The sequence below is a fragment of the Camelus ferus genome, chromosome 13, assembly GCF_009834535.1.
Source record: "Camelus ferus isolate YT-003-E chromosome 13, BCGSAC_Cfer_1.0, whole genome shotgun sequence".
NCBI lineage: Eukaryota > Metazoa > Chordata > Mammalia > Artiodactyla > Camelidae > Camelus > Camelus ferus.
The window spans coordinates 10723810-10735910 of NC_045708.1; the positions used below are offsets into that span (position 1 = coordinate 10723810).

The 12101-nt window shown below is 32.4% G+C and overlaps 1 protein-coding gene across 1 annotated transcript in view; it reads left to right on the forward strand.

Moving 5' to 3' along the window:
- SPEN (spen family transcriptional repressor) overlaps positions 1-12101 on the forward strand; it is a 76030-nt gene that overhangs the window by 11471 nt on the left and 52458 nt on the right. The window contains 1 exon segment of the mRNA XM_032495259.1: positions 10513-10833. Within this exon segment, the coding sequence (XP_032351150.1) occupies positions 10513-10833 (321 nt within the window).

The window sequence follows — 12101 nt, forward strand, 5'->3', positions numbered from 1 at the left end:
TAACCCTTTCCATGGTGATTTTTGACACATTATTCATTTTCAGCATAAATTTGCTTTGCTACTCTAAAAATAGATGTATAAAAGGAACTGTCATCACAACTTGAGGTCTCACAGGGTTATGACATTTGATTTCCTTTGTGTTGACCTTGTTGGAAATTTGATTTTAAAACCTTTTTGCGTGTAGAAAGTTTTTTAGTTCTAGATATTATAATTAATTGGGCTAAAGTGTTGACTGGACAAGTTTGCATATTCAGTAAGTTTAAGGTATAATTGGCATAGAGATTGGTGACTTATTTCTTAGTTTGATGCCAAGGCTCTTTATTCAGAAGCATATTTACTTAGAAGTTTGTAAAACATTGAAATTGAATAGAAAGATCCAGAGGCCTTTTAAGATTGAAGAGTTATTTTAAAAAAAAGACACATTTCCAAAAAAAAAAAAATCAATTTCCTTAATCTGGAAATAGAGGTAGGCTTTAGGGATTTTACAAAAATACTCATAGAGATGGATGAAAATAATATGGAATTTATGTGTGTTACAAAAAGATCACATTTTGGTCTTGATTCTATTCTATCTAAGCAAGCATATATTCTAAAATAAAGATAAAAGTCTAGTAAAGTGAAATATTAGAAGTAATTTATAAATTTCTCAGTTTTTAAAAATTATTATTTTATTAAGAAGTAAGTCATAGGTTAGAAGTTAATTTCCTTCTCAGCAATTGTACTGTACTAGTCCCATTAAGCCAGGTATGAAGAACATTTTCAAAGAGTCACACCAGGGGCTGTTAACATGGATTTTTGCTAATTTATTTAGTTTCTTGACTTGTGCTACTTCAGCATTTTTTTTTTCAGCCTTCCCCTTTTGATCAACTTGCCTTGCTCCTTGTTTTCTTCATCTAACTCTTTTATTTATTGCCACTACTTTAAGAACTGGTTAATTGGGATCATTTGCGTTCTGTTTACAGTTATACTTGAACTTTTTCCAGAAAAGTACTGTGTAAATCAGATACATATATGAATTATTGTGAGAACAAATGTCTACGTGTTAACTTAGTCATCATCATGATTATATATATTTCTGTATTACATATTTGATTCTTGAAGTGTAAACTCCTTTCTCCTATTCTCTGAAGTGGTACCATATGAATTCTAAGATTGACTAAGAGATTGTCCTATCTTATCTAACCAGTAGGATCTAAAAATCACAGATTCTTTGGAAATTTTTCTCCTTAAAATTGGATAATCTTTCTGAGGTTTGCGTATCAGTTGAGCACTGTGTTTTTGTTAAAAATTAATTTACTTAGTAAATAGTTACTCATTAGATTGGTGCATAATAACGCATATACATATTTTTTCCTTGAAGTAATAGTGCCTGTAATAGTTCTGAAGAATTTTATCATTCAAGGGCTTTGCTGAAAACATTGCTTTTTTCCAAGAGCTGTAGTCATCAAGTGTTCATGTACAGGAATCTAGGCACTCACCATGGATTCCATAAACAGCTGAGTATAGTTTATTGGTTGAATTAAAGCTTATCTTCGGTCTTCAAGTTTTCGTAAACCTTTGCCAATCAGAACCAATAAATCATTTTTCTTATTAAAAATGTAATCTATTTTGTTCATAGCAGCATTATTCATAATAGCCAAAAGATGGAGCAACCATCAGTGTTCATAACTTATGAGAGGGAAAACAGAATGTGTGATAACAAAACAGATACGATAGAGTGTTATTATTCAGCCTTAGAAAGGAAGGAAATTCTTTTTTTTTTTTTTGAATTGAAATATTTAGAATATTATGTTAGGGAAGGAAATTCTGACACATGTTACAACATGGATGAACCTTGAAGACATGCTAAGTGAAATACGGCAGTCACAAAAGGACAAGTATTGTATGATTCTGCTTATATTAGCTACCTAGAGCAGTCATGGAGACAAAGTGGAATGGTGGTTGCTTTTGTTTTTTTTAACTGTTAAAAGCAGTGCTATAGTAAGCAGTCTTGTACACTGCAGATGTGGGCAGTTATGTGTGTATGATAAGTTTCTGTGAATGGAACTTCTGGGGAAGTGTACTTAGTTCTTAATAGATACTATCAGATTGTCTTCCTGAGAGATTTCTTTAATGTATACTCCTGTAGACAGTGTTATAAAAATATCTATTTTCTTAGACTCTGGCTAATATGTAGGTATTATTAAAATTTAGGTTTTTGTAATACATGGTACTTTTTAAAAATTTGGATTTTTGAAATTTCAAGTGAAGTTGAGTAGTTTTTTTGAGTGTTTTGTTTACCATTTTTTGTGTATATGTCTGTTCTTTTAAATAAATAAATAAATAAATAAATAAATAAATAAATAAATAAATAAATAAATTCCCCAGTTTTAAGGTTAAATGATAGGTACAGTATTCAAGATAGTGTGGTATTAGCGAAGGTTTAAACACACAGACCAATGGGCTAATATAAAGAACTCAAAAATAGACCAGCATGAATATGCCCAGCTGGTTTTTCTTACCAAGTTCAGTTCGATGGAGGTAGGGCGGTCTTTTCCACAAACGGTGCCAGAACAACTGAAAATTCTTAGGCAAAGAACAGAGCCTAAACTTCACATAGTAATAATACAAAAATTAACTCAACATGGATGAAGACTTAAATGTAAAAGGTAAAACTAAGATTTTTTGGAGACAACATTCAGGACCTAGAGCTTGCTGAAGATTCCTAAGACAAGATACGAAAAGCATGAAGAGAGGCCTTCACAATAATGCCATGGATTAAACACAACAAAAGCAGCTTGGCCTACAGTGGCAATACAAAACTAGACATGTGATCATTTAAAAGGCCCTGAGGAGGGTTCGGAGTGAATACGTGGTTATTTTTATGTCTTTCTGTACAGTTTATTTCTTAATGTGAGGTAATTCTATCACGTTGCTCCCCACCGCCAAATACCAAAGGAGGAATTTCAAAATATCTTGATAAAAGATACTAGTCATTAGTCTGTGTCTATTTTAAAATAATTTCCTATTCAGATACTTTGCCTTGATTTTTGTTTGGGCCTCTGTCTCTCTTGATTTGTAAGAAGTTTGTGTATTTAGGGAATCACTTATTTCTCATGCTTAAGTATTTTTCTCATTTGTTTTTTGACTATATATTACTATTTAGGAGCTGTAATTTTTATATGCTTTGATTTACGTGGTCTTTTCCTTTATGACATAGGGATTTTACCTCATGCTGAGAGTCTTTCCTAGACCCAAGACTATACAACAAACTAGTAATTGGGAGGGGGAGGTGCAGAGAGAGAATACAAATCAGCAAACTATTACAGATCATTCCTCCTCCCTTTTTCCCACCCCTCCCTCATCCCTCCAAGTAGAGAAGCATTTCAGGATATTAGTTTTTTCTGAAAAGAGTCTAGGACTGTGTGGTTGACCCTGCCTTTTGCTGGCTTTAGGGATTCTGAGTCTATCTTTTGCCATCTTTAGAAATTATTTGTACTTATTCCAAAGATAGAATGATTAAAGGGGAATATATCAATAATTTAAGAATAGTTTATAAATCTATTTTGTACATACATTTATTTCATAATAGGTTTCCTGAAAGAATTCTGTATTGCCATGAAATGAAGATAGGCTTTGGCTGTCATGTAATGGGTTACTTATCTTCCCAGGCAGGCATGCTTGAAATAGAAAATGTCTTCCAAGTGTGCCCAGTTACAGGAAACATGGCATACAGTTGATTTATATTGTAATAACACAGATACTTGTGACTAAAGGAGATATAAAATCTTTTGTTTTAAAGGACAGTGACAGGTACTGTTTTATGTCTTTTTCTTTTAATAACAGTTTTGCCAAGATATAATTCACATAGCATAAAATTCATCCTTTGAAAGTGTACAATTCATTTGTTTTTAGAGTACTCCCAGAATTGTGCAACCACGACTACTAATTTCAGAACATTGTCATCACTCAAGAATGAAAACCCATACCCATTAGCAGCCATTCCACATTCTCCCTTCTCACCAGCTCCTGAAACAACTAACCTACTTTATATTTCTATGAATGTGCCTGTTTTGGACCTTTCATATATATGGAGTCATACAGTATATGATTGGCTTTCACTTAGCATAATGTTTTCAAGATTCATCCATGTTGTAGCATGCATTAGAACTTCATTTTTATTTATTGCTGAATGACATTCCATTGTATGGACATACCATATTTAAAAAAATCCATTCATCAATTGGACATTTGGGTGGTTTCTGATTTTTTGGCAATTATGAATAATGATACTGTGACCATTTTGGTACCTGTTTTCATGTGGACATTTTCAGTTCTTGGATATGTACCTAGGAGTGGAATTGCTGAGTTATATGGTAATTCTAAGTTTAACATTTTGAGGAACTGCCCAATTGTTTTCCAAAATGGCTGCACCATTTTACAATCTCACCATCAATGTATAAAGGTTAAGATGTCTCCTTAATCATCACTTGTTATTGTCTGTCTTTCATTTTAGCCATCCTGTTGGGTGTGAAGTGGTATCTCATTGTGGTTTTGGTTTTTATTTTCCTAAAGTCTAATGTTGAGCAAATTTTTGTGTTTATTGGCTGTTTGTATATCTTCTTAGGAGAAATGTTAGTATCCTTTGTCAATTTTTAAATTGCATTATGTCTTTTTTCATTGTTGTGTTATAGGAGCTTACGAGCTTCTTATCAGATAAATTATTTGTATATATTTTCTATTTTCTGTGGGTTTATATAAATTTTTGATATTTGTCTTTGGGTAGAGTGAAACCATTGTAGTTTATCATTGTCATGCTAACAATTTAAATTTATCTTTGTCACGCTAAATAATTGTTAAAGCAAGTTTTTCTTTTGGTTTTTAACTTGCTTTAAATGATATAATGAAACATATGACATATTAAAAACATCACCATCTTAATTGATTATGTCCAAATTACAGGAGTTTTTCAATTTAAGTAGTAATATTCGGAGTCACATACCACATTTAATGTGTTAAAGTGTGGAAGTACCAGTAATTGTGAATGAGGTAACTTTAATGTCTACCTCTGTTATGTTGATGACAAGAAATAGCTGTGATTAATTTTAAAAGATTGGAATTCTGCACTTAAAAATGGTTAAAATAGCTAATTTTATATTATATTTCATCACAATAAAAATTAAAGAAAATTTGACCTGTGATTATGTAGAAAAAATATGGCCAGCTCCAATTTAAATTCTGTTATAGTATATTGTTTAAGTTTCTAGTGTATTTTTTCTTTTTCATGTATTTGAAGTGTATCTAGTCACTGGTATAGGAAATAAAATAAAGGTCTGACATGGAGAGGAAACTAGTCTTTTGGTCAAAATATAAGATCAAGTAGTTCATTTATAATCAGTAGTTCCTTCATAAAAATTTTTTTGCTATGAAAATGTTATATAACTATTGATGTCACTGCATTATTCCAGATAGTTTGGTGGTCATAATGGATACATTTATGCCCCAACTTTCTGAGTTTGAAAGAGGAATGATTTTGAATATTATTCTGATATAAAAAATTAGTAAACACAAATTATTATTGTCTCTACTATTATAGATAGCCCAGCCAAACTTATTAATATTAATAATATTAGTAGTACTTAATATTCATCTCTTAGGCCTTTTTATCACTTACAGCATGCTCAGTTACTTTTGCTTTCTGTCTGTTCATACTTATTGATCATTCTCTTTTGAATAAGGAGCAGCTTCACCATGATAGGATGGAAGGATGGCAAACTGGGCAATGCACAAAGCACTGATAGTGTGATAAAATATGCAGTCTTTGGAAAGTGATCTCTGTGGGGTTTTAGATGAATGGATGTCTTAGGTTAATTGCATGCTTCTTGAAGGAGGCTGATACTCTCCTCATTACAATCTTACAACTCTACCTTGTATAAACAGGTAGATGTTTTAAGAATGAGTTGCATACAACATTGTAAATTGACTGTATGTCAATAAAAATAAAAAAGAATGACCTGCAGAGGATTGTTTTCTGTAGTAGGAGGACTTGTGTGAAAATGAAGTATGTGGTTAATTGCTGTTGCTTATTAGTAGGGTTATTTGCAAAATCTAGGATTAAAATTAGTAATTGCATTCATATTGAGAAACCTGCTGATAATGGATGAATGTAGTAACTTCTGGAAAGAAGAGGTATTGAGAATTCATTGGGTTTTAGCATACTAATGATTTTTAGCTTTATGTATTTGGTATTGCTGTGTAAATTAATGGAGTGAGTTTCATGTAGAGTTGATGAAAACAGTTTAGAATAGGAGGAATCTTTTCATCTATCAGGAAACTGAAAAATTATAAATAAATACCACGAAACTAGGAATCTTTGTTTTGTTTCCTAATAATGCACTGAGTGTCTGTTAAAAACCATAAAATTAGTAATTGATTCAGAATCAGAACCCTACTCTTCTATCATATTCTAATGCTTTTCCTCTGCTATATCACATTTTCTCAAATGTAAAATGTGAGGCCACTAATACACTGCCATTATATTCTTCAAAGAAATGCTAAGGATAGTTAGTGCTTATTTTAAAATTTAGCAGTTCTCTATTAAAAGCTTAGAAGAATTACAGTGTATTTTGATCAATTTAACATTTTGATGGTGAATATTTTTGGCCAAACAGAAACCAATTTAATACTGGTTTTTTAAATTGTGTTTTTGAAGACAGACTCATTAGATTGTTATATACTGCAGCTTGTAGCAATCAAGCACAATTTCTTAGTTTTATGTTCTCATTTTTTAAATTTAGATTTTCTTGATTCTTAAAAAATTGCAAATGAATTATTACTATAACCAGTGACTATGTAGTTAAAGAAAATAATATTTTGTACATATTACTAGAGAACATTTCATAGGTTCTCTTAAAACCTGTAGCTAAGGCTTGATATTTTTTAAAAAAGGAAATATTATCTAATTGTGGTTTTATTCTTTTTTCTTTTTTTAAACTTTTTTTTATTGAGTTATAGTTATTTTATAATGTTGTGTCAAATTCCATTGTAGAGCACAATTTTTCAGTTATACATGAACATACATATATTGATTGTCACATTTTTTCACTGTGAACTACCACAAGATCTTGTATATATTTCCGTGTGCTATACAGTATAATCTTGTTTACCTATTCTGCATATGCCTGTCAGTATCTACAGATTTTGAACTCCCAATCTATCCCTTCCCACCCCCCTTCCGCTTTGCAACCACAAGTTTGTATTCTGTGTCTATGACTCTGTTTTGTATTTATGTTGTTCTTTTTTTTTTAGATTCCACATACGAGCGATCTCATATGGTATTTTTCTTTCTCTTTCTGGCTTACTTCACTTAGAATGACATTCTCCAGGGACATCCATGTTGCTGCAAATGGCGTTATGTTGTCATTTTTTATGGCTGAATAGTATTTCATTGTATAAATATACCACATCTTCTTTATCCAGTCATCTGTTGATGGATGCATTTTTTTGTCATTAGTAAATGTCAGGTAGATATTTCATATTTGAGTACTTGAGGAATACTTGATTGAATACTCTAAGAAATGTATTGTTTTGGAAAGAGTAAACAAAATCAGGACATATTTACATTTACAGGCTGAATTTTCATTGGTTTTATAAAGAGTTAAGCAGCTTTTTTTTTTTTTTTAATTTGGGAGTTTTCAGTCTTCTCGGTATAGAAGAGTAATGTAGTACCTGATCAAATTCTCCTTTGTTAAATTTGGAGATAAATTTGTATATTGTATCCAGAGTGTATTCTCCTTGTATAAAAATGATGGGGACAGTGAGTCCAACCTTTTGAGGAAGAAGAACCATTTGACTTTGTTCTATAAGCATAATCTATGCATTGAGTATTTGGTCCCTCTTTCAATACTGAATTTTGCTCTTTATTATTCAGGATTTAAGTTTAAATATTTGTTTTCCCTGTATTCTTTGGCTAACTGACTTTTTTGATGGGGAGTTGTCGGTTGCTTCCCTCTTTTTTCTTTCTTCTTTTTAATAGAAAACTTGGGGTTACTGATAAGGTGTGGATTGGTGTTAAAATATACAAAATAGAAAATTTATTGTTTTAACCATTTTAACTGTACAGTTCAGTGGCATTAAGTACATTTACAGTGCTATATAATCATCACCACTGTCTATTTCTAGACCTTTTTACATCCCATACGGAAACTCTGTAGTATCTCCCCAATCCCTGGTAACCTCTATTCTGCTTTCTGTCTCCATGAAATTTGCCTATTCCAGATAGTCCATGTAAGTGGAATTATAAACTACTTGTCTTTTTGTGTCTGGCTTATTTCATTTAGTATGTTTTCAAGGTTTTATCCATGTTATAGCATATATCAAAACTCCATTTCTTTTTATGTCTTAATACATAAAAAGAATCCATTGTTCCATTGTATGCATATACCACATTTTGTTTATCCATTCATCCACTGATGGACAGTTGGGTTGTTTCCATCTTCGGGCTTTTGTGAATAGTGATTCAGTGAAGATTGGTGCACATGTATCTATCTGAGCCCCAGTTTTCAGTTCTTTTGGGTGTATACTTAGGAATGGAATTGCTGGGTCATATGGTAATTCTATGCTTAACTTTTGAGAAAATGCCAAACTTTTCCACAGTGGCTGCCCAATTTTACAGTTCCAAGCTATGCAGTTTTCAAATTTCTCCATATCCTTGCCAACAGTTGTTTTGTCCTGTTCTGTTCTGTTCTTTTTTCTAATAGCCGTCCTAGTGGATGTGAGGTGGTATTTTATTGTGGTTTTGATTTGCATTTCCCTAATGGCTAATGATTTTTAGCATCTTTTTCTGTACTTATCGTCCATCTATATATCTTCTTTGAAGTGTCTTCCCTATTTTTAAAAAAAATGGGTTGAGTTGTAAGATTTCTTGTATTCTAGATACAAATCCTTTGTCACATACATTGGAAGGTTTTTTTTAATGTTTGGATGGAAAGAACTATTTGTTTCTATCATTTTCTCCCCAAATTTAAAAGATCCTTTCATCAATTAATTTATCCTAAATAATTTTATTATGTATAGTTGCCTGATGAAACTGGATTTTAGGATTATGTTACCCTTGTGAGAGATAATAACTTACATCATACTGGAGGGTGTAAAATAAAAGTTCTGCTTTCTGATAATGTCAGCTTCTTCAGGGGAAGTGTAAAATTATTCTCTTGGATTGTCAGCAAATAAGAATGCTATATATAAAAGTGCTGTGCCCGCCTTTCTAAAATGCCAGATTGCAAGTACATAGAATTAACTTCTAATAAAATTTGTGGACTTTTCATGAATTTTAAAATTCCTGATAATTATATTTGTTTCATATATGCTTCAAAATATAAAAGATGCCCTAAAATTTTTCTTTATATACATAGTAAAACATTTTTTCTTTTGGAATAAAATACGAACATAGAGTCTGTCAAAAGTTACTAATTTCCATGAAAAATATTCATTTAATTATACATGAGTTATAAATTTTAAGAAATTTTCTTTTAACCTCCTGGAAAAGAGAATAGCAAAAGATTACATTAAAAATTAGTGTGACTTTCGGAAATACACAGAATATTTGGATTTCTTTTGCCTTCCAGTGAGGAGTGTTTAAAGTCATCTCATTTTTTTAGTAAGATCATTTTCACTTAATGAATTATATTAAAATTGAATCTGTAAAATAGCTATTTTCAGTTACAGTTTCTACTTTAATAAAAATCTTTCAAGATTTCTAAGTTACTTTGATTATCTTAGATATAATATCCTTTTTTAGAATATAAAAATTCCTAAAAACTTTTGAGAGATTCATTTCAACTAAATGTTCTAGAAAGGTAAAAGGTAGTTTAGTAAATACTATATTTAAAAAATGATGGGGGAGGGATAAATTAGGAATTTGGGATTAACATATACACACTACTATATATAAAATAAACAATAAGGACCTACTGTATATAGCACAGAGAACTATATTCAACATCTTTTAGTAACCTATATTAGAAAAGAATCTGAAAAAGAATGGGTGTGTGTGTGTGTGTGTATGTAACTGAATCACTTTGCTGTACACCTGAAACTTTAACACAATATTGTAAATCAACTATACTCCAATTTAAAAAGTAGGAGAGCAGTAAAATAATGTGGTTAAAATATTTGTAAAACAACAAGTTTTTACTGTGTAGCACAGGGAACTATATTCAATATCTTGTAGTAACCTATAATGAAAAAAGAATATGAAGGAGAATGTATGTATGTGTGTATATGACTGAAACATTATACTGCACCCCAGAAATTGATGCAGTATTGTAAACTGACTAAACTTCAATAAAAAAATTCATAAATATTTGCCTCAAGAAAGAAAAATGTGAGTGTAAAAGCCATTTTAAATGTCACTCTGCAACCCCTCCCCCATACATACATAATGTAAATTGTTTAAAAACAAGAAACATTTTCAAAAACTATTTTTGGAAAATTTTTGCTATGCAACGATAACCTTGACTTTATTTTTTTCAGATATGGCCGCGTGGAAAGTGTCAAAATTCTCCCCAAGAGGGGTTCTGAAGGAGGAGTGGCTGCCTTTGTGGATTTTGTGGACATCAAAAGTGCACAGAAAGCTCACAACTCAGTCAACAAAATGGGAGATAGAGACCTACGCACGGATTATAATGAACCAGGCACCATTCCGAGTGCTGCTCGGGGATTGGATGATACAGTTTCCATAGCATCTCGTAGTAGAGAGGTTTCTGGGTTCAGAGGAGGTGGTGGAGGGCCTGCTTATGGCCCCCCACCATCACTTCATGCACGAGAAGGACGTTATGAGCGGAGACTTGATGGGTAAGTTCCAAGGTTTCTGTAGGCAGGTATTTTGTATTTGATATGGTGAGAAACAGAAACTCGTATTTAGGGGCCCCAGATGGATTTAAAGTTTTGGGCATTCTCAGTGTTTCCTATTTTGGGTTGGAAACCGAAGTGATTTCTATCACAGTGGCTGGTATCTTATGGAATCGTAGAGGATATTTTCTGCAGCTGGTTGGATATCTACTCCTGAGATATGAAGTGGTGGAAGATTTTGTATGGCAGCGTCATTTTTGGAGTTACCTGTCTTCTAGAATTAATTATTCCCTCTCTTGGATAATGTTAAGGCCTTCCTTGGATATATCCCTTCTACCTGATGGAGCTACTTGTCTACAGATTTTGTGGTTGTACTATATGGAATATTTCTGGAATATTAGAGCCTACAGATTCTTTTAGAAGTTGGTATCTTCTCAGTTTTCGCTCCATAAAGTGTACAAACGGATTGGATTGTCACCAAAAAACCTAGCAGACCATATGATTCAACTGCTTGGATTCTACAAACAATACTTTAACCTGGAAATGTGTACTTGGATGAAGAAGAGTGAAGGCAGTGCTTGATTTTTTTCCGTTTTGGATCTACACAGTTTTCCATGTTGGAATTATACTCCTTGATGGAATGGGGAAAATTGAGATGATGGACGTTCCTAAATCCTGGAATATAGCCATGCTTTTCTAATTCCTGGAATGTATGGGATGTCATGCAGTCAAGATTCCATTAGCCCAGGGAAAGAGGATTATTATCTTGTTTCTTAAACAAGCTGCTGTCCAATTAAAGGTACTTTAGTTTTGAACACATGGTGACGATCAGTTGTGGATACAGCAATCAAAATTGGCTGGCTGGATGGCTACAAAAGTGAACTGTTGGCGAGCAACTGTGTCTTCCTCATTTGGTGGAATCGTAGAGGATATTTCCTCTTCTGTCAGCTGCCTGATTCATATTTAGGGCTGGAAGTTTTTTGTGAATGTGGATCAATTTATAATTTTCTACTATCTCAAGAAAGAAGTCTGGGGGTTTGAGAGTTACAGTTTGTCTGGGACTGCTTGCTTCCAGTGGAATTATTTTATCTGGTCATTAAGATTTTTTTTTTCCTTGTGGTTCATCTAAGTATCATTTGACACCCTTGCCCATTAAGAAGGTGGATTACCCCCATAAGAGGGGCCAAAATTGGGGAAGTTATGTTCACAATTCTCTCCCTAGATTTAATTGGGATTATAGGTCGTGTTTCCACACTTGCAAAAGGTTGGTA